Source organism: Sprattus sprattus (assembly GCF_963457725.1).
Source record: "Sprattus sprattus genome assembly, chromosome: 1".
Lineage (NCBI taxonomy): Eukaryota > Metazoa > Chordata > Actinopteri > Clupeiformes > Clupeidae > Sprattus > Sprattus sprattus.
Window position 1 is genome coordinate 20,702,498 of NC_137920.1, and position 23,314 is coordinate 20,725,811.

At 45.9% G+C, this 23,314-nt stretch overlaps 1 protein-coding gene across 1 annotated transcript; it reads left to right on the plus strand.

Annotated features, from left to right (window-relative positions):
- Window positions 1–944: 944 nt before the first annotated feature.
- Window positions 945–20,117, plus strand: lpar2b (lysophosphatidic acid receptor 2b; the record flags this gene model as incomplete). The annotated part of the gene is made up of 5 exons (XM_080842607.1): window positions 945–1,292; window positions 5,092–5,506; window positions 8,665–8,942; window positions 9,947–9,976; window positions 20,028–20,117. The coding sequence occupies 5 exons, from the start codon at window positions 945–947 to the stop codon at window positions 20,115–20,117; spliced, it is 1,161 nt and encodes a 386-aa protein (XP_080698733.1).
- Between the last annotated feature and the right edge of the window lie 3,197 nt (window positions 20,118–23,314).

A 23,314-nucleotide genomic window follows, 5' to 3' on the forward strand; every position in this document is an offset into this window, starting at 1 on the left:
GCAAATGGACACAGGTCTGGCACGCAGAGGCGGGATTTTGTGGTTGTTTTGAAGATGGTGTTTGTGGATCTCGTGCCAATGACAAACCATCTGTCGTTAAAACGGTTTAGTGGCTGGGTTTTGTGGGTCATGACAATGGAACTCACACACACACACACACACACACACACACAGACTCCAATGGAAAACTGTGTTCATGACGGACACAGATGCACTGTTAGTAGTCATCTCATCTGTTCAGGCATGTTTGGTCAAACTGCGTTCTCTCTCCTTACTAAGCAAACACTCTTCCCTATCTCTCTCTCTCTCTCTCTCTCTCTCTCCCATCTCTCTCTCTTTCCCATCTATATATCTCTCTCTCTCTCCTTACTAAGCAAACACTCTTCCCCATCACTCTCTCTCTCTCCTTTATAAGCAAACACTCTTTCCCATCGCTCTCTCTCTTTCTTTCTCTCTCTCTCTTTCCCATCTCTCTCTCTCTCTCTCTTTCCTATCTCTCTCTTTCTCGCTCTCTCTCTCTTTCCCATCTCTCTCTCTCTCTGTCGCTCGCTCACTCTCACTCACTCACTCACTCACTCAATAAGCCTATATTGTTACCAATACAGCAACTGTCCACATAAATAGTGCAAAAAATATATATATTAGTCCATTGTTCATTCAAGTAGTTTTCTAATTCTAGCTTTCTTGTTTTCATGTAGGGATCCAGTTGAAGATCATACCCTCCTTCCAAATGCTCTAGATTGGACCATCACCCTGTCTATCAAACATCGATGCCTCCGCCCACTCCCCACAAATTATCTCCTTAACCTCATCCACTCCAACCAATCAGTCTTCTCCCCAGCCCTTAAACCCCACCCGATTTAAAAGAACTCTACACCCCCCAACCCCCAGCTCTCCCATTGAACAAAAAAATAAAACAACAACAACAACAACAAACTTCAAACATGGACATGGACCTGGATGAGACCGTCGATGACCAGCCCGGGTGCTACTACAACAAGTCAGTGGAGTTCTTCTACCAAAACAGCGGCAAGAACATCAGCAAGTTCTGGCGTAACCGCGACTACATCGTGGTGTCACTAGGCATGATCGTCTGCATCATAGTCATCCTCGCCAACATCCTGGTCATGACGGCCATCTTCATCAACCGCCGATTCCACTTCCCCATCTACTACCTGTTGGGCAACCTGGCGTTTGCCGACCTCTTCGCTGGGTCCTCCTACCTCTTCCTCATGTTCCACACCGGGCCCTGGACTATCCGCCTCACCAAGTACCGGTGGTTCCTTAGACAGGTGAGCAATACTGTGTTGTATCTGTATTACTTATGTGTAGTACTTAGTGTGTTTCTATGTCCTATGTTCTATGTTTTTTGTTATGTGTAGTACTTACTTTGTGTGTGTTTATGTTTTTATGTTTACTGTATGCACCCATACACCAGAGCAAATTTCAGGTAGGTGTTCACCTACTTGACAATAAATCTGTTTCTGATTCTGGAGTACCGTTGCAAGTACCGGTGGTTCCTTAGACAGGTGAGCAAGTACCGATTGTTCCTTAGACAGGTGAGCAAGTACCGTTGGTTCATTAGACAGGTGAGCAAGTACCGGTGGTTCCTTAGACAGGTGAGCAAGTACCGGTGGTTCCTTAGACGGGTGAGCAAGTACCGGTGGCTCCTTAGACAGGTGATCAAGTACCGGTGGCTCCTTAGACAGGTGAGCAAGTACCGGTGGTTCCTTAGACGGGTGAGCAAGTACCGGTGGTTCCTTAGACGGGTGAGCAAGTACCGGTGGCTCCTTAGACAGGTGAGCAAGTACCGGTGGTTCCTTAGACAGGTAAGCAAGTACCGGTGGTTCCTTAGACAGGTGAGCAAGTACCGATTGTTCCTTAGACAGGTGAGCAAGTACCGGTGGTTCCTTAGACAGGTAAGCAAGTACCGGTGGTTCCTTAGACAGGTGAGCAAGTACCGATTGTTCCTTAGACAGGTGAGCAAGTACCGGTGGTTCCTTAGACAGGTGAGCAAGTACCGGTGGTTCCTTAGACGGGTGAGCAAGTACCGGTGGCTCCTTAGACACGTAAGCAAGTACCGGTGGTTCCTTAGACAGGTGAGCAAGTACCGGTGGTTCCTTAGACAGGTGAGCAAGTACCGGTGGTTCCTTAGACAGGTGAGCAAGTACCGGTGGTTCCTTAGACAGGTGAGCAAGTACCGGTGGTTCCTTAGACAGGTGAACAAGTACCGGTGGTTCCTTAGACAGGTGAGCAAGTACCGGTGGTTCCTTAGACGGGTGAGCAAGTACCGGTGGTTCCTTAGACAGGTGAGCAAGTACCGGTGGCTCCTTAGACAGGTGAGCAAGTACCGGTGGTTCCTTAGACAGGTGAGCAAGTACCGGTGGTTCCTTAGACAGGTGAGCAAGTACCGGTGGTTCCTTAGACAGGTGAGCAAGTACCGGTGGTTCCTTAGACAGGTGAGCAAGTACCGGTGGTTCCTTAGACAGGTGAGCAAGTACCGGTGGTTCCTTAGACGGGTGAGCAAGTACCGGTGGCTCCTTAGACGGGTGAGCAAGTACCGGTGGTTCCTTAGACAGGTTAGTGTTTATGCTCGGGGCTTGGCTCGATATAAACACTCCAGGGCCCGTTCGTCGTAGCTTGTCTAGCAAGTTACCGAGATCATTGTCAGGATGATATAATAAGTCCCACCTTCCGGTTCGTGGAAGCAACTTTGGATAAATCACCATAGCAAAACATCAATTCGCTCCAACCTGCTACAGTGCAGGCTAATTTAAGTGAAGCTGGATAACCCCCGGGAAAAGGAGAGATCCCATTGACCAAGGAGCGATATTAGTTAGATTGCCGCTTAATAGTGAGAGAGTTCTTCCAATCGCCAAGATCCATTATTCCATCATGATGAGTTCTTTTATGAGCGCTACAGATTCAGCCGACAAGGAATATTTTATTTACAAGACAAATTCACCCCAGCCCAATTCACTTCAAGCATCACCAAATATTACCAATTCCTCCTCTATCTCTCTCCCCTCTCCTCTGCTCTCCTCTCGTCTCTCCTCTATCCCTCTCTGTTCTTGTCTCTCCTCTATCCCTATCCCCTCGTATCTTCTATATCCTGCTCTCCTCTATCCCCCTCTCCTTTATCCCTCTCTCCTCTATCCCTCTCTCCTCTATCCTTCTCTCCTCTATCCTTCTCTCCTCTCGTCTCTCCTCTATCCCTCTCTCCTCTATCCTTCTCTCCTCTATCCTTCTCTCCTCTCGTCTCTCCTCTATCCCCCTCTCCTTTATCCCTCTCTCCTCTATCCCTCTCTCCTCTCGTTTCTCCTCTATCCTTCTCTCCTCTCGTCTCTCCTCTATCCCCCTCTCCTTTATCCCTCTCTCCTCTATCCCTCTCTCCTCTCGTTTCTCCTCTATCCTTCTCTCCTCTCGTTTCTCCTCTATCCCTCTCTAATCTCTCCTCTCTCCTCTATCCCTCTCTAATCTCTCCTCTCTCTCTCCTCTATCCCTCTCTCCTCTCTCCTCTATCCCTCCTCTCCTCTCGTCTCTCCTCTATCCTTCTCTCCTCTCGTTTCTCCTCTATGCCTCTCTAATCTCTCCTCTCTCCTCTATCCCTCCTCTCCTCTCGTCTCTCCTCTATCCCTCTCTCCTCTCCTTTTCTCTCGTCTCTCCTTTATCCCTCTCTCATCTCCTCTCCTCTCGTCTCTCCTCTATCCCTCTCTCCTCTCTAGCCTCTTTTAAAGCTGAGTTTTTCCCTTTTTTTTCATGTATTAATGTAATGGTTATAGTGTGGTTTTAGGTGTTATTTTTGTGTGGTGTGTGTGTGTGATGTGATTTTGTGTTGCCAAAGTTACTCAGCAATTTAATAAAGGAGTTATTACACCTCCTCAGTCATCTTGTCATATTCCTCCACCAGGGCATGCAGCTCTGCAGCATCATGACCAACACTGAGACTAATTACTCCTCTCTTCTCTCTCCTCTCCTCCTCCTGCTCCTTCACCTACACCTCTCATCTCTACTCCTCCTCCTTCTTCTCCTCCTCCATCTCTCCTTTCCTCCACTTCTCCTCCTCCTTCACCTCCACCTCTACCTCTCCACCTCTCCTCTCATCTCTCCACCTCTTCCTCCTCATCTCTCCTCTCTCATCTTTCTCCACCTCTCATCCCTCCCCCTCCTCCGCCTCTCCTCTCTCCTCCTTCTCCACCTCTCATCCCTCCCCCTCCTCCACCTCTCCTCTCTCCTCCTTCTCCACCTCTTATCAATTTCAATTTCAATTTCAAATGGCTTTATTGGCATGAATGCGCGATACATTGTTGCCAAAGCACTCAATACAACAATATTAACAGCAGATAACAGCAACATTAGTGATAATACTGATAACACACACACACACACACACACACACATACAGAGATCAGCATTAAGGGAAAGAAAAAAAATAAAAATAATAATAATGATAAAAGATAAAAGTAAATGAATAAATAAAACAAAACAAGGAAGTAAATACATAACCAGAAAATTATGTCTCGTGGCTGTCATGACAAGCTTTTACGTATTTCGCAGATACATATATTAAATCTGGGTGTTCACCCAATATATATTTAATTTTTTTATTTTTGTCAAGTTGATTAAAATTTGGGATTATATTTTCAAATTTTGGGAAGAAGACTGATCTAATTGGTTCAAATTTTTTACAATTTAGAAGGAAATGTTCTTCGTTTTCAACTTCTTGTGTGCAGTATTCGCACAACCTCTCCTCCTTAGGTCGCCATGTTTGTTTGTGGCGACCTTTTTCAATGGCCAATGTGTGATCACTGAGTCTGTACCTAGTGAGTGTTTTTCGGATCTGGGGGTTCTTTATGACATATAGATAGTTAGCCACTTCATATTTTCGCTCTAAAGATTGGTATGTTTCTAATTTATGTTGTGTTTTAATCATATTTTTCCAATAATTTATGTATTTTTCTTTTTGTTGTGTCATGATTTCCTTAGGGTGTATTTTGTTGTTGTTAGAATTAAGGTTGAATACTAATTGGTTGAATACTTATCTCTCCTCCTCCTCCTCCTCCTCCTCCTCCTCCTCCTCCTCCTCCTCAGAGTCTAATCGACACCAGCCTCACGGCGTCAGTGATCAACCTGCTGGCCATCGCGGTGGAGCGGCACCAGACCATCTTCACTATGCAGCTGCACAGCACCATGACCAACAAGCGCGTGGTGCTGCTCATCCTGGGCATCTGGGCCGTGGCCATCCTCATGGGCCTCATCCCCACCATGGGCTGGCACTGTCTGTGCGACCTGGACAGCTGCTCCACCATGGCGCCCATGTATAGCCGCAAGTACCTGATCTTCTGGGCCGTGCTCAACCTGCTCATCTTCCTCATCATGGTGGCCGTGTACACGCGCATCTTCCTGTACGTGCGCCACAAGAGCCACCGCATGTCGCAGCACACCTCGCAGGCCAAGCACAAGGAGACCGTGGAGAACCTCATGAAGACCGTGGTCATGATCTTAGGTGAGGAGGGGTGTGTGTGTGTGTGTGTGTGTGTGTGTGTGTGTGTGTGTGTGTGTGTGTGTGTGTGAGGAGTGTGTGCGGAGTGTGTGTGTGTGTGTGTGAGGAGTGTGTGCGGAGTGTGTGTGAGGAGTGTGTGTGAGGAGTGTGTGTGTGGAGTGTGAGTGTGAGGAGTGTGTGTGTGGAGTGTGAGTGTGAGGAGTGTGTGTCTGTGTGTGTTCTTGCTACCCCTTTTGGCAGTTAGTAGCCTGTATGTTACTGCCCATGGAACTGTAAGATTGGGCACAAGGCTCTCATCCCGTCACTCCAGTCCTCCTGTTCTACTGGAAACACCCGACTGAAACGCCACACACACACACGCCACACACACACACACGCCACACACACACACACGCCACACACACACACACGCCACACACACACACACGCCACACACACACACGCCACACACACACACGCCACACACACGCCACACACACACACACGCCACACGCCACACACACACGCCACACACACACACACGCCACACACACACACACGCCACACACACACACGCACCACACACACACACGCACCACACACACACACGCACCACACACACACACGCCACACACACACACGCCACACACACACACACACACGCCACACACACACGCCACACACACACACACACGCCACACACACACACACGCCACACACACACACACGCCACACGCACACACACACACAACACACGCACAACACACACAGACGTAAACATACTCGCTCCTTGAATCTAGAATTGAAGACACATGGTGTTTGTATGCACAGTTAAAACAAAACTATGAAAACAGTGTGTTGTTTATGCTTGTGTACTGTAAACTAAAATACCACACAAGCGCACATGCGTGGACACACACACACACATCGGCACACACAAACTGAGGCCTGTGTCAACTCGTTTAACCAGACACTCCCTCCTCAACCCCTCTCTTACAGAGCATTCACATATTTTCTGCACACACATACTCCCATTCCCCTCTCTCTCTCTCTTTCTCTTTCTCTCTCTCTTTCTTTCTTTCTTTCTTTCTTTCTTTCTTTCTTTCTTTCTTTCTTTCGCTCTCTTTCTCTCTCTCTCGCGCGCTCTCTCTTTCTTTCCTTCTTCCTTTCTTTCTCTCTCTCCTCTCTATCTCTTTCTCTCTCTCTGCACATATTCTCCCTTTCTCTCTCTGCACACATTCTCCCGCTATTTCTCTCCTTCTCTTATTTTTTCTTTTTTATTCTGTACCCCTTGTTTTCCTTCCCCTTCTCTTGTGTTTGACATGATCTGGAAGAATCAGTTTGCCTGCACAGCTGAGATTGTGGTGTGGGTTACCAAGATGTGTGTGTGTGTGTGTGTGTGTGTGTGATTTTTGTGTGTGTGTGTGTGTGTGATTTTTGTGTGTGTGTGTGATTTTTGTGTGTGTGTGTGTGTGTGTGTGTGTGTGTGTGTGTGAGTGTGAGAGAGAGAGCGAGAGAGTTGAGGGTGTGGTTTACAACAAAAAGAAAATCTGCCTCTACTTGTGCCAATCGTGTTTATTCATGAGGTGTGTGTGTGTGTGTGTGTGTGTGTGTGTGTTTTGTGTGTTTTCATCTATGCTCATCTGTCAGAACATGCACAGCCACTTTGTAAGGTGTTACACAGACCTACTACAACTTCCTCTGCAAGTCAACACACACACACACACACAATCACACACACAGGACCCCTGTTTCAGCTTCAGATGTGTGTGCATTTTTGTGTAAATTCTTAGAGTGTGAAATCATTGCAATGTGATATTATAAACACACACACACTCACCCCACATACACACTCACACACACACTCACCACACACACAGGCACACACACACTCTCACACTCACACACTCACACTCACACACATACACACACACACACTCAGACACACACACAGTATGATTTTTTACTGTGGTACACATTTCTTCATCCAAGTTCATATAGTGTTACAGCACAGTTCCCCTCGTTTTATTTTCTCTTTCTCTGTTCCACATTCTACCCCCTCTTTTCCTCTCTCTGTCTCTCTCTTTCCCTTTTCTCTCTCTCTCTCTCTTTTCCACCCCCCCCCCTCTCTCTCTCTCTCTCTCTCTCTCTCTCTCTGTTCCACATTGTCCCCCTCTCTTCCTCTTTCTCTGTCGCTCTCTTTCCCCTTTTCTCTCTCTCTTTTACACCCCCCCCTTTTTCTCTCTTTCTTTTCCACCCCCCCCCCCCCCTCTCTATCTCTCTCTTTTTTCTCTCTCTCTGTTCCACATTCTCCCCCTCTCACTTCCCGTGCCTCATACCCATCACCCTCCCACTCTCATACTCTGCTTATCTTCCAGTCACACCCCCTCCCTCTATCTCTCTCTCCTTCGTTCTCAAGCTCTGTCTGTCACACATTTTTGCTGATGTTTGTTTGAGGCCGTTTATAACAGTTTTTGTCTTCTATGATGCCATGTGTGATTTAATATCACTGAGTTGATGCACTCGAACTAGCTTCCTGCTATTCATGGGGATTTAATCAAGGTACTCATTCACTGTGATTAAATCAGGTTCAATCATCCAATCAGAAATAGTACCCACCTCTAGACACACCCATTCCCTCCCATATCCTGGATGATTGTATAAATATCTGCTACTCCTCTCAGTATGTTGAGAGAGACCTATCGTGTACCATGCGATTGGATTGTCCTGTGACGCTGAAATAAACCTATTTCTACTGTTGGACACTCTCCCAAGTTTCCTGACTATCTGCAAACCTGACCCTAGATCCAAGACTAAGACAGACTTCTTCAGCGACATAGGGCACTTCTGTCTATTTTTTTCTTTCTTCTCCTTCCTGTTATTGGTGTGTTATTTGTGTGTATGTGTGTGTCAACTTAAGAAAACTTGAGTGAAGATTTTGATCTATCTTTCTCCTCCTCTCTCTGCTCCCCTTTCTCCCCCTCTCTCTTCTCCTCCTCTTTCTCCCCCTCTCACTTCTCCTCCTCTTTCTCTATCTCTCTCTTTCCCTCCCTCCATCCTCCCCCCCTCTCTCCCTCCCTCCACCCCCCCTCTCTCCCTCTCTCCCCCCCTCTCTCCCTCTCTCTCCCCCTCTCTCTCCCTCCCCCCTCTCTCTCCCTCTCTCTCCCCCCCCCCTCCTCCAGGTGCCTTTGTGATCTGCTGGACCCCAGGTCTGGTGGTGCTGCTGCTGGATGGGTTGGACTGTGAGAGCTGCAGAGTGCTGGTCTACGAGAAGTACTTCCTCATCCTGGCCGAGTGCAACTCGCTGGTCAACCCCATCATCTACTCCTACCGCGACAAAGACATGCGCCGAACCTTCCGCAAGATCCTCTGCTACCTGTGCCCCGGCCGCTGCCGCCAGGCGGCGGGTGCCGGCGACCGCGACGCCTCGGGGGTGCGGTTCAGCACGCTGGACCACGAGGTACTGTCCGAGAGCACCAACTCGTCCCACCTCCACCCTTCTAACGCTGCCACCACCACCACCACGGGCGATCACAAGAATGGGATAGGTGACGGGGGTGGCAAAGAACTCAGCTCAGGCTGAAAACTATCCCCCTCACCCCAAATATCCGATTTTTACTGGCGGCGTGCTGTTATAATCTTAAGCTTTTTGACAGTTTTGTCCTTAAACTGCGCTGGTGGCAAATACACTGCCCCCCCCCCCCCCCTCCCCCAAACATGTTTAATCATTTATTCAAATTTTAAATGTTTTATGTTTATTACTCAGATCTGTGGTGCTGACAGACGCACGTGACCATTCCAGACGATCTGTTGTTTTATAATCACTATTTTTAAACCTTTTTTAAATTGGGGGCGGAGGAAAAGCCTTCCCATTCACAAAGGACCCCGCCACTACAAACCTGAATGTTTTTAGTTTCTTCATAAACTACTAATTGCCCCACATTTGCGCCGCAAGCGTAACCTACTGCGCTTGTCAGGTCCATGTCCCGTGCCATCGCACACCGGCTGCCGCTACTGTCTTGCGTCGCCACTACATCACCAGGGGAGGCCAACCAAAGGGTGCTGTTCTGTGTATACACTATATGCCATGATCAGGTGTGTGTGTGTTTGTGTATGTGTGTGTGTATGTGTGTGTGTATATAATTTAGAGTGCGTGATTAGGATTAGGACGGGGTTTCTCAATACTGCACCTGGAACCTGTGCAAAGCAAATCTCCATCTATCTGTCTATCTGTCTATCTGTCTATCTGTCTATCTGTCTATCTATCTATCTATCTATCTATCTATCTGTCTATCTGTCTATCTGTCTATCTATCTATCTATCTATCTATCTATCTATCTGGAGTAAGGGCGGTCTCAGGAGCAGGATTACGAAACTCTGGGTCTCGAGTATGGTTGGGGTGCTGCTTTGTTTGTTGTGTATTTGTTTTCATGTTTTTGTTGTCTTTGTCTCTGTTGTGTTTAGAGAAGCACAAGGATTTCTTCCCAATTGAGGGTAATGAGCAGAATCGCTCGCCGCCTCCTCCCCCCTCCCCCCCAACCTCTTATAAATAAATAAAATCATGCTCCATGATCGGACAGAAATCACATGGTTCAAATTCAGTCCGTAATCAGGACTTCTGGCCAGAATTGCTGAAATATCAGATTTATTTAGTTGAAATCGATCAAGATTGCTATGACGGTAAACATTGGTTCCAAATGTTTCTCAGGCGTATTTTTTGCTTGGCAGTCTCTTGGTATCTCTCGGCTACGTCGAGTAACACGCACATGTATTTTTAGTTTCCACTTCTGTGTTGCGACTTGTTCTGTCCATTTTAAGGGTTTCACTTCCACTACTGCGTTTCATAGGGAGAGATTTAAAACAGACATCAAAGGTGTGTGTGTGTGTGTGTGTGTGTGTGCTCCCGCCAACGTTAACCGTTTTTTTAAATTCACATAAGTAGGCTGACTGGTCGCTCTCTGGGCCTTTGCAACAGATGCATAGAGCAAATGCCAGCTCTTCCTTATTTGTGCTGTGGTGCTGTGGAAACTATGTGGCCTTGGTGAGACTTGGTTGAAGGCTTAAGAGCCGTTTAAACCTTAAAGGGACATTCACCTTAAATAAATAAATAAATAAAGGGAGTAGAAGTAAAATTGAAACGTCTTGTGCGAACTTGGTCTGTCGTGACTTAAAAAAGGTTTGCTTGTTGACAGTGCCAAGATGATAGAAGACAATGACTGCTGTTTTTGCTCTGCGTCTAGTTCAAACATGTGAGGTTGATTTTAGATAGAGACGTTGTTTGGGACTAAAGTGTCATTCCTAGCTCTCAACAACAACTCCCAAATGTGGTGGTAACGCTCTTTCAACGAACAACGCCTTAGTTTAGATTCTCTGTGGTGGTAACGTTGCTTCGACGAACGACGCCTTAAGTCAGATTATCTATGGAGGTAACGTTGTTTCGACGAACGACACCTTAATTGAGATTCTCATCTCTGGATGGTTGTTTTGCATGGAGACTGTGCCACTGAGAATGAACAAAGAATCCTCTGTGTTTACATTTATTGTATTGCATTTTACTCCTTCAACAGACTTTTTTTTTTGTTTAGTTTTTTTAATCCAGAGTGATTTACCGTACAGGTCGTTACCAGTGGCTTAGTTATTCGGTCATTTCACTGTTCCCTGACGAGTTGTTTTGTTTGTGCTCATCTCTTTAGTATTTAGGTTCTCGATTTTAGGCAGAGCCTGCGATTCTTATCTAGAATAGAATTCCGTTATTTGCTCCTCATGGTCCTATAGCGGATAGTTCAGTGTGTGTGCCATCCAAAAAACACACACGCAGGTACTCGCAAGCAAGCACGCATGCATACACACACACATTCAGGTGTACACACACACACACACAGACACACACAGACGCACTCGCACACGGGCGCACACACACTCAGACCCACTCGCACTCGCACGCACGCACGCACGCACGCACGCACGCACGCACGCACGCACGACAGCACACAGTAGTGTGGTGGTGGTTCAAGGCCGACTCTACAAAATGCCATATTGTTCAAAGGACCTACTACCTGTAAGGAAACCTGAGCCGCCTCTTCACTGTTATGTCACGTGCTTGCAATGACATCCTGTCAAAACCGAGACAGTGAGCTGGTGGTTTACACACACACGCACACACACACACGCACACACACACACACACACTCACACACACTCACAGAGGTGTTATGAGGCAGCTGTTTCCTGGTTGGAGTGTGTGTGTGTGTGTGTGTGTGTGTCTGCGCTTACAACTCCTTTTGAGACGCCTTAAAACACTCACCTCTGCCCCCTAGTGGCCAGATTCTTTACTGCAGCTGTCTGTAGGACTCACACTGGCCTCTTCGTTCCCCTAGAAGGCACATGTGTACGGACGTCTTTGGTAGTGAAATATCAATGAGGTTCAATGGAAACGGGAGTCTTGGTTAGAGGTGATAAACCCAATGCCAAATGTTAAAGGGACTCAAATGATAATATGCTGCAGTGCCTGCAGTCACTGGGGTAAAGGTTTGTTTGTCAGCCCAGTGCAAGATGAGCTTGCCACCCGTTAAACCACAAGCGCCTCGCTGTACAGGTTCTCATTTCCATGGAAACAGAACCACCTCCACCACACTTCTGGTCTGTCTTTTTTTTTTTTTTTTTCTCCTCCCTGAAAGTCGTTGAGCAAAGAGAATTGTTTACATGATAAGAGGCCCAGTGTCTTCCCAGGGTCTGTCCGAGGTGTTTAGGAACACCACCGTACGGCACTGTTTTGTTGGCGATCATGGAAAAGTTAAGTTGCTGTCATTTGCTGTATGTAGGTCAGTCGTAAAAAGGCTTCCGCCCCCCCAACCTCGGGTCATCGGGGAAGGCTTGATGACGTGCAACTGTTTTGGGGGTCTTCTGTTGCTAGGGTGCTGACGTAAACAAACAGTTATTGTGGACCTCATATTGTTTGAATTATAGTGAATCCAACAGGAGGTTTGGAAAGGGACATTATGTTTTTGGTGGGGGGTAGAAAGAGAGGGCAGTTTGATTAATGTAACATGATGAATGTGAGCGAGTGGGTTTTATTATATATATATATATTTCTTTTTTTATTACTTTGGTCCTTCCCTGTTGTTTTGGAGGAAAATTGTGTGCCTCAGTCTGTCTGTCTGTCATCAACATTTGTTATGTGTGTGTGTGTGTGTGTGTGTGTGTGACGCTGTGATTTTCGCTTAGTGCAAAACATGGATTTCTCTCCAACCAGTCACATGCACACAAACATTTCCTGCAGGCTTCACATTTACCTGTAAACGCACACACACACACACACACACACACACACACACACACACACACACACACACACACACACACACACACACACACACACACACACACACACACACACACAAGCAAAGCTTTTCTTTCCCACACTATATCCCTATATCACAGGATTGAGTGACTCTCTTGTTCTCCTGTGTTGCATTCTATTGTGTGTACATACAAGTATATAGATATTATATTGAAAGGACAAGTTGCTGGGGGAAAAAAAGAAATTATTTTTCAAATGGTAAATAAACAGGCCTTGGAAAGAGCCACTGAAATCCTGTGTTATCGTCTTGTTATGTCTGTGTCAGTTGGATGGAGTGATCGCCATTGCTTGATCATGCCTTCCTGCTTGTGAGCAACGGTTGCTTGGTTACTGTAATCTACAGTGCCAAGCAGTGTCCATGGGAGCCAAAATGTGGACACAAACACCAATAAGGACAAACAATCACATCATGAAATTAAAAAACTAAATATATTTAAAAAAACAATAAGGCAATATTTACCATTTTGGCGACCAATTGTGCAGGCTCAGGTTACTAGCTGCAGTCGTGTCTGATTCACTTCTGTGTCCACATTATCGCTGCTGGCTTCTCTCTCTCTCTGTCTCTCTCTATCACACACACACACACACACACACACACACACACACGCACACACGCACGCACCTGGCTCACCAGGGCATAGCCCATTATTTGCCAAACAAATTTGAGTCCTTCACCACGCCCTGTGACGGAATTCCTACAGTGTCATCAAAGCATGTTTAAGTTCCCCTGGTTACCCAAGGCAATGTCCAGTACCAACCACCACAGACCTCTGATCTGATCTGAGCTAGGGGCTATTCCATCAGACCTAGGGTTTATTCCATCAGACCTAGGGTTTATTCCATCAGACCTAGGGGTTTATTCCATCAGACCTAGGGGCTATTATCATCAGACCTAGGGGCTATTCCATCAGACCTAGGGGCTATTCCATCAGACCTAGGGGCTATTATCATCAGACCTAGGGGCTATTCCATCAGACCTAGGGGCTATTCCATCAGACCTAGGGGCTATTCCATCAGACCTAGGGGTTTATTTCATCAGACCTAGGGGCTATTATCATCAGACCTAGGGGCTATTCCATCAGACCTAGGGGTTTATTTCATCAGACCTAGGGGCTATTATCATCAGACCTAGGGGCTATTCCATCAGACCTAGGGTTTATTCCATCAGACCTAGGGGGCTATTATCATTAGACCTAGGGGGTACTCCATCAGACCTAGGGGTTTATTCCATCAGACCTAGGGGTTTATTCCATCAGACCTAGGGGTTTATTCCATCAGACCTAGGGGCTATTCCATCAGACCTAGGGGTTTATTCCATCAGACCTAGGGTTTATTCCATCAGACCTAGGGGTTTATTCCATGAGACCTAGGGGTTTATTTCATCAGACCTAGGGGCTATTATCATCAGACCTAGGGGCTATTCCATCAGACCTAGGGGTTTATTCCATCAGACCTAGGGGTTTATTCCATCAGACCTAGGGGTTTATTCCATCAGACCTAGGGGTTTATTCCATCAGACCTAGGGGCTATTCCATCAGACCTAGGGGTTTATTCCATCAGACCTAGGGGTTTATTCCATCAGACCTAGGGGGCTATTCCATCAGACCTAGGGGTTTATTCCATCAGACCTAGGGGTTTATTCCATCAGACCTAGGGGTTTATTCCATCAGACCTAGGGGTTTATTCCATCAGACCTAGGGGTTTATTCCATCAGACCTAGGGGTTTATTTCATCAGACCTAGGGGCTATTCCATCAGACCTAGGGGTTTATTTCATCAGACCTAGGGGCTATTCCATCAGACCTAGGGTTTATTCCATCAGACCTAGGGGGCTATTATCATTAGACCTAGGGGGTACTCCATCAGACCTAGGGGTTTATTCCATCAGACCTAGGGTTTATTCCATCAGACCTAGGGGCTATTCCATCAGACCTAGGGGCTATTCCATCAGACCTAGGGGCTATTCCATCAGACCTAGGGGTTTATTCCATCAGACCTAGGGTTTATTCCATCAGACCTTGGGTTTATTCCATCAGACCTAGGGGGCTATTCCATCAGACCTAGGGGGTACTCCATCAGACCTAGGGGCTATTCCAACAGACCTAGGGGTTATTCCATCAGACCTAGGGGTTATTCCATCAGACCTAGGGGATTATTCCATCAGACCTAGGGGATTATTCCATCAGACCTAGGGGCACGTCCATCAGACCTAGGGGCTATTCCAACAGACCTAGGGGCTATTCCAACAGACCTAGGGGCTATTCCATCAGACCTAGGGGATTATTCCATCAGACCTAGGGGCTATTCCATCAGACCTAGGGGTTTATTTCATCAGACCTAGGGGCTATTATCATCAGACCTAGGGGCTATTCCATCAGACCTAGGGGCTATTCCATCAGACCTAGGGGATTATTCCATCAGACCTAGGGGCTATTCCATCAGACCTAGGGGTTTATTTCATCAGACCTAGGGGCTATTATCATCAGACCTAGGGGTTTATTCCATCAGACCTAGGGGCTATTCCATCAGACCTAGGGGTTTATTCCATCAGACCTAGGGGTTTATTCCATCAGACCTAGGGGATTATTCCATCAGACCTAGGGGTTTATTCCATCAGACCTAGGGGATTATTTCATCAGACCTAGGGGCTATTCCATCAGACCTAGGGGCTATTCCATCAGACATAGGGGCTATTCCATCAGACCTAGGGGCTATTATCATCAGACCTAGGGGCTATTCCATCAGACCTAGGGGCTATTCCATCAGACCTAGGGGCTATTATCATCAGACCTAGGGGTTTATTCCATCAGACCTAGGGGCTATTCCATCAGACCTATGGGATTATTCCATCAGACCTAGGGGCTATTCCATCAGACCTAGGGGCTATTCCATCAGACCTAGGGGCTATTCCATCAGACCTAGGGGCTATTATCATCAGACCTAGGGGCTATTCCATCAGACCTAGGGGCTATTCCATCAGACCTAGGGGCTATTCCATCAGACCTAGGGGTTTATTCCATCAGACCTAGGGGTTTATTCCATCAGACCTAGGGGTTTATTCCATCAGACCTAGGGGTTATTCCATCAGACCTAGGGGCTATTCCATCAGACCTAGGGGCTATTCCATCAGACCTAGGGGCTATTCCATCAGACCTAGGGGCTACTCCATCAGACCTAGGGGCTATTATCATCAGACCTAGGGGCTATTATCATCAGACCTAGGGGCTATTCCATCAGACCTAGGGGCTATTCCATCAGACCTAGGGGCTATTCCATCAGACCTAGGGGCTATTCCATCAGACCTAGGGGCTATTCCATCAGACCTAGGGGCTATTATCATCAGACCTAGGGGCTATTCCATCAGACCTAGGGGCTATTCCATCAGACCTAGGGGCTATTCCATCAGACCTAGGGGTTTATTCCATCAGACCTAGGGGTTTATTCCATCAGACCTAGGGGTTTATTCCATCAGACCTTGGGGCTATTCCATCAGACCTAGGGGCTATTCCATCAGACCTAGGGGCTATTCCATCAGACCTAGGGGCTATTCCATCAGACCTAGGGGCTATTATCATCAGACCTAGGGGCTATTCCATCAGACCTAGGGGCTATTCCATCAGACCTAGGGGCTATTCCATCAGACCTAGGGGTTTATTCCATCAGACCTAGGGGTTTATTCCATCAGACCTAGGGGTTTATTCCATCAGACCTAGGGGCTATTCCATCAGACCTAGGGGCTATTCCATCAGACCTAGGGGCTATTCCATCAGACCTAGGGGCTATTCCATCAGACCTAGGGGCTATTCCATCAGACCTAGGGGCTATTATCATCAGACCTAGGGGCTATTCCATCAGACCTAGGGGCTATTCCATCAGACCTAGGGGCTATTCCATCAGACCTAGGGGCTATTCCATCAGACCTAGGGGCTATTATCATCAGACCTAGGGGCTATTCCATCAGACCTAGGGGCTATTCCATCAGACCTAGGGGCTATTCCATCAGACCTAGGGGTTTATTCCATCAGACCTAGGGGTTTATGCCATCAGACCTAGGGGTTTATTCCATCAGACCTAGGGGTTTATTCCATCAGACCTAGGGGCTATTCCATCAGACCTAGGGGCTATTCCATCAGACCTAGGGGCTATTATCATCAGACCTAGGGGCTATTCCATCAGACCTAGGGGCTATTCCATCAGACCTAGGGGTTTATTCCATCAGACCTAGGGGTTTATTCCATCAGACCTAGGGGTTTATTCCATCAGACCTAGGGGTTTATTCCATCAGACCTAGGGGCTATTCCATCAGACCTAGGGGCTATTCCATCAGACCTAGGGGCTATTCCATCAGACCTAGGGGCTATTCCATCAGACCTAGGGGCTATTATCATCAGACCTAGGGGCTATTCCATCAGACCTAGGGGCTATTCCATCAGACCTAGGGGCTATTCCATCAGACCTAGGGGCTATTCCATCAGACCTAGGGGCTATTCCATCAGACCTAGGGGCTATTCCATCAGACCTAGGGGCTATTCCATCAGACCTAGGGGCTATTCCATCAGACCTAGGGGCTATTCCATCAGACCTAGGGGCTATTATCATCAGACCTAGGGGCTATTCCATCAGACCTAGGGGCTATTCCATCAGACCTAGGGGCTATTCCATCAGACCTAGGGGTTTATTCCATCAGACCTAGGGGTTTATTCCATCAGACCTAGGGGTTTATTCCATCAGACCTAGGGGTTTATTCCATCAGACCTAGGGGTTTATTCCATCAGACCTAGGGGTTTATTCCATCAGACCTAGGGGCTATTCCATCAGACCTAGGGGCTATTCCATCAGACCTAGGGGCTATTCCATCAGACCTAGGGGCTATTATCATCAGACCTAGGGGTTTATTCCATCAGACCTAGGGGTTTATTCCATCAGACCTAGGGGTTTATTCCATCAGACCTAGGGGTTTATTCCATCAGACCTAGGGTTTATTCCATCAGACCTAGGGGTTTATTCCATCAGACCTAGGGGCTATTCCATCAGACCTAGGGGTTTATTCCATCAGACCTAGGGGTTATTCCATCAGACCTAGGGGTTTATTCCATCAGACCTAGGGGCTATTCCATCAGACCTAGGGGCTATTCCATCAGACCTAGGGGTTTATTCCATCAGACCTAGGGGCTATTCCATCAGACCTAGGGGCTATTATCATCAGACCTAGGGGCTATTCCATCAGACCTAGGGGTTTATTCCATCAGACCTAGGGGTTTATTCCATCAGACCTAGGGGGCTATTCCATCAGACCTAGGGGTTTATTTCATCAGACCTAGGGGCTATTCCATCAGACCTAGGGGCTATTCCATCAAACCTAGGGGCTATTCCATCAGACCTAGGGGGTACTACAAGAGCATGGTTTAGTGACACACCGGCAAGTGGTAAACCTCCTAAAAGAAGAGCCCTATGTTTTGCTTGGAGAATGAAGCCATGGGGCTCTTCTATTACGAGGTCTACACCCCCCCCGCATCAGAGATGTGTGTGTGTGTGTGTGTGTGTGTGTGTGTGTGTGTGTGTGAGTGTGGGTGTGAGAGTCTCCCTTTGCCTTCCCATCACAGATTACCCACTATACACTTGGGCTTATGCAGGAAGCACAAACACACCACACATTGTCCCCACTCACCAAAACTATAGCACAAACACGTCACCCACCACCACGACTGAGGCACAAACACGTCACCCACTGTCCCCAGTCACCCACCACAACAACTGACTTAAACCTATTCAAAGATGAAAAATTATCTTTTGTTTTTCTTGGGCCGGATACGAATATTTCTATATTTAAGCCTTTCTTTATCATTGGGTTTATTTGGCTTGTCCTCGTGAGAACCTAATACGGAATATTTTGGCAAGAGTGGGCCTTCACGTGAGAACAAGAGCAAAGAACTTTGACAATGAAGAACCCGTCTTTGACCACGGAAGGTCTTCATTGTAAATATACATTTTTAAATTGTATTGCACCATCAACTATAATGATTAAATAAGGGAGTCTCACTGAACACAATAACTAAATTGAAACATTTGACAAACACCACACACGGTCTTCCTTTGGATTAGAGGGGTTTGTAACGGACTTAAAACAGGCTTCACCAAAGTATTCTCGTAAATATGAAAATTATGACTTAAGCCTCTGCATGTTTTTGTAATTACGAGTAGAAATGATCGGCATTCTTTTCACGGGTGCTTGTGATGCGCTCTGCCGACTGCCAAATCTAACCCTCCTCAAACGGTGAATCACCAAATTTAACTGTGCCCATCTCATCAAACGGTGAATCCCTTAACTGACATTAGAGAAGAGTACCACAAACAAAATGTAAGGTTAAATATTTGATGTAACCTTTTAAATACTTGGTAGGGAGAAGGAACGTGCCTTATACATGAAATCACTGAACTTGCAGGATCATTTTTTTTATCATTATTATTATTGGCTCAAGTCGCATTTAGTCCCATGTCATGTTATTTCCTGTATCAGAAAAAAATATATAACAAATGTTTTCATCCCAATCATCTCAAAATTGTAGCCATTCAACACAGAGATGATTACAGCACAACTCTTCCTGAAACACTCTTTAACCTTGAATGATTTTAGAAGCCACCCATTTTAAATCAATGACAAAAATGAAAATATTGTAGACCATCAAACAGAAGTTGTTAAATCTACTAATTTGACATTCTACACTTAAATGTATGTCGGGCATGTGATGATGATGATCCACTCCTCCACCCTCCTTCCCTCTTCTCCCCCCCCCCTCTCTCTCTCTCTCTTTCACTCTTACCCTCTCTCCCTTTCACTCTTACCCTCTCTCCCTTTTCCCCTCTCTCTCTCTCTCTCTCTCTCTCCACATCTTCTGTTCCCCTCTCTCTCTTTACCCTTCTCTCCCTCCATCTTTTCTTCCTCTCTCTGTCTACCCCTCTCTCTCCATCTTCTCCCTCTCTCTCCATCTTTCTCTCTCTCTCTCTCTCTCTCTCTCTCTCTCTCTCTCCATCTTCTCCCTCTCTCTCCATCTTCTCTCTCTCTCTCTCCATCTTCTCTCTCTCTCTCTCTCTCTCTCCCTCTCTCTCCATCTTCTCTCTCTCTCTCTCCCTCTCTCTCCATCTTCTCTCTCTCTCTCTCTCTCTCTCTCTGCCATTGCCTCTGTAGCCTGTGAAGAACCAGAACCAGAAGGAAACGAACGGAACTCAGCTGGAACTGTCCCAAGCGAAGAACCTTCTGAGCTCATCAGAAAGCTAAGCAAGTCAACCCTGGACTGAAGGATGAAATGGATTGAACCGCCAAAGGATGGATGGATGAATTGATGGATTGAACAGATGAAGTGATTGATCCACACGATTGATCCTGTTAATTGACTCAAAGGGGAGGGGGGAATCGTCTTCAAGAGGGCACATGTGGTGGGTGGGTGGGGGACCGAGTGAATGACTGGTCCTCAGGGAAGTACAGGGATGATAGTTAAATAATGGAATGATGCATAGAAAGAGCATATCAAATAAGAGTGTCTTTTTGGAGTGGGACGTTTAATTATTTATTTTTTCTACTTTTTTAAGGATGGTTCTGGGCTCACTCCTCTGGGAGCTTAGCAGCTAACTGAACCCACATCCAGTGCAGTTTTATCTGCCTCCAAAACGTTTTTTTGGTTTAGTTTTTAAATTATACTCTGTCTAATGTAGACATTTTTGGGCAGGAGTTTTAAATGCTGACATGTATATGTGTATCCTTGACCTAAGTGGTGGTGTTGTAATTGTTGTTTTTTGGGGGGTTAGCCTATTAGCCGTGTTTCCCTGTAGCTGATGCAAACGTTGCCTTTTAAGAAAGACATTATGTTTTTAGAGTTGGATATGTGTCTGTATTGGTTTGTGCCTGCGTGTGTGTGTGTGTGTGTGCGTGTGAGTGTGTCTGTGTGTTCAAGATGATTATCATGCCTCAAGGCATGTTGACAGAGCTACCTGTTTCTCCAAGAGAGATGCGTTGTAGCTACAGTCAGCCCATTCTACTTGAATTGTAGTTTTAGTTTTTTTTTTCTTTTTTTTTGCACTGGCTGACAAAGTTATGAACATAGGTCTGTCTCTAATTCATATCATATTTCTGTATATATATATACTGTATCTCGCCCTGTAGAGATGGCCTCCGCTAGGTCTGTCTCGCACTGTGCCGCCGCTAGGTCTGTCTCGCACTGAGCAATGGCCGCAATGTTTGACTTGACATTAGATTTCATAGCAGTGTTAAAGTTAAAGTGCCCTATCCTTGAACTTCCTACTTTAAGATATACATACATTCATATCAGTTGATGAAGGTGGATGACATTAAAGGGAATCTTTCAATTATGTCTCTCTTTCTTTTTTTTTTCTTCCAAAAGTTTTTTTTTTAACCTTTTTTTGGTCTGTACTTCCATCCAAAGTGCCTGCCGATATACATTTTCATCAGTAGCCTTCTATTACACGCTCACTGTCACAGACACACGTACTTCCTCATTATCCATGGGACCCATGATGTTGTCCCTTTGCTTTGCCAGTAGCCTTACTCTCCACTAGTCACCACCGGTCTCCATCAGTAACGACATGTGTACTGTAGAAGTGGCAGCAAAATAGGTATTTATTTTTAATAAAAGAATAGATTTTAGGAATAGAGATTTAAAGAGGCAAACAAACCAACTAAAGTAGAAACACAAGTCTTCTCACAGTCCCGCCAGTTACAGTTCGAAAACCTCTACTCAGACGCTGGGTTGTCGGGTTGGTCATTGTGGTCTGTGCTGCTTTTCTATGTTTAGTACCTGATATCTCACCCCTCGTGTGTGAGGATGAAGCAGCTTTTCTGTAATGCTGTGAGTGGATATCCTGCAATTCAGATAAATCACAGTGTAGTTGTCTATTTCTCAGCAGTAAAACATGTAAATAACTTTAATTTAACTCATTCATCCGCTGAATCAACAGATTTCTCTTGTCCAGCTGAATTGAAGATGATTTATTCCGAATGATCCTAGATGACCCTCTCCTCTATTGCACAAACTCTATATATTTTAACAAGTAATGATTTGCAAAATGTCCACCTCTAACCTGCACTGCGTCCTTCAAAGTTCAAAAAGGGAGAATCTCTTCGAAGATTGCGAGTTTTTCCTGGTGCCTTTCCGGATGTTTGGGACCGACACTCTCTTGAGAGACCGAGACCCTTTTCTGTTGTTGTCGATACACAACTTTTCCAGAATGTTTTTTCTTCTCTTCCGTTTTTTGAACGACAGCGCACTCTTCAGGCCAGTCCACGAGAGCACCTTGTCTTTTTTCCGTCTGCCGAAAAGAGTTTGTTTGGAGTGGGAGGCACCCATCTCAGATATCGTTCTGTTAACAGCAAACATGACGACAGGTAGTTCATGTTCAAAAACACAAACCGATAGAATACATAGCTTACAATTCTTAAAATACAAAACAAATTGATAATAAATGAAAACAGACAATTATTTTGTTACAGACCACGCCACTTATTACACAACAGTTGAACGCTTCCTGCACACACAACAAACACACTGTAGATGAATAGACAATTTGTGACAACACCCGATATGTTGGCCTGAATCTATGAAAATAAGCGAACAAAGACAAGCTTACCCTCTCAGTCCCCTTCGTTGTTACTTCAACAGGCACTCAGCCACTGTATGCTTTAGTTAATAGTATTTAGCCTTTGTCGTCACTCATTCTCTAGATTGTTCCATGATCCTGATTAGATATCAGATAATATAGAAAAAAGATCCCCTTCTCCTAAATCTCTCTCTCTTTCTCTCTCTCACACACACACACGCAGATTCAAACATAGAGATCCGCAGGTTAAAATTCCGACCTCACAGCAGTAGTTGAGTTTTCAAAAGAAAATAAATTGCTGTTAAGCAAACTTTGCAAACAACATACGCCCGCATGATGGGCCCACAACAATACTCTCTGTGAAACCTGTCTTCCTGCATACCAGGTGCTTTTCCTATGCTGGTATGTATGGGGGGCCGTTTAGGACTTAACTATTGAGACACTCTCACACTCACTACTAGGAAACTCTCACATAATAATGAAACACTCTTACATTCCTATGCTGGTATGCACAACCCATGCCATCTCTAATGGGCACAGAAGAGGACTCTTCTCTGATCGGCGATATCGTTTTTCTTGTAAAGAAACGGACGGACAAACTGTAGTAGAGTCTCTGACGGCTTATCGTGTAAGAATACCTGTGCACTCTGAACATCACATTTTGTTTTTTATAAGTTTACACATATTCATTGAAGTAGACTTTAAAATTGCCAAGTCTAAAGTTAGTTTTTTGTTGGTCCTCTATTTCATATTCGTGAATAGTCTAAATCATTTTCTGTACATTTGGTAATGAAGGATAACCAAAAACTAACGTTATTTGCAAACATTTACACTTTATTAATTCTAAATGGCAGGAATGTCAAA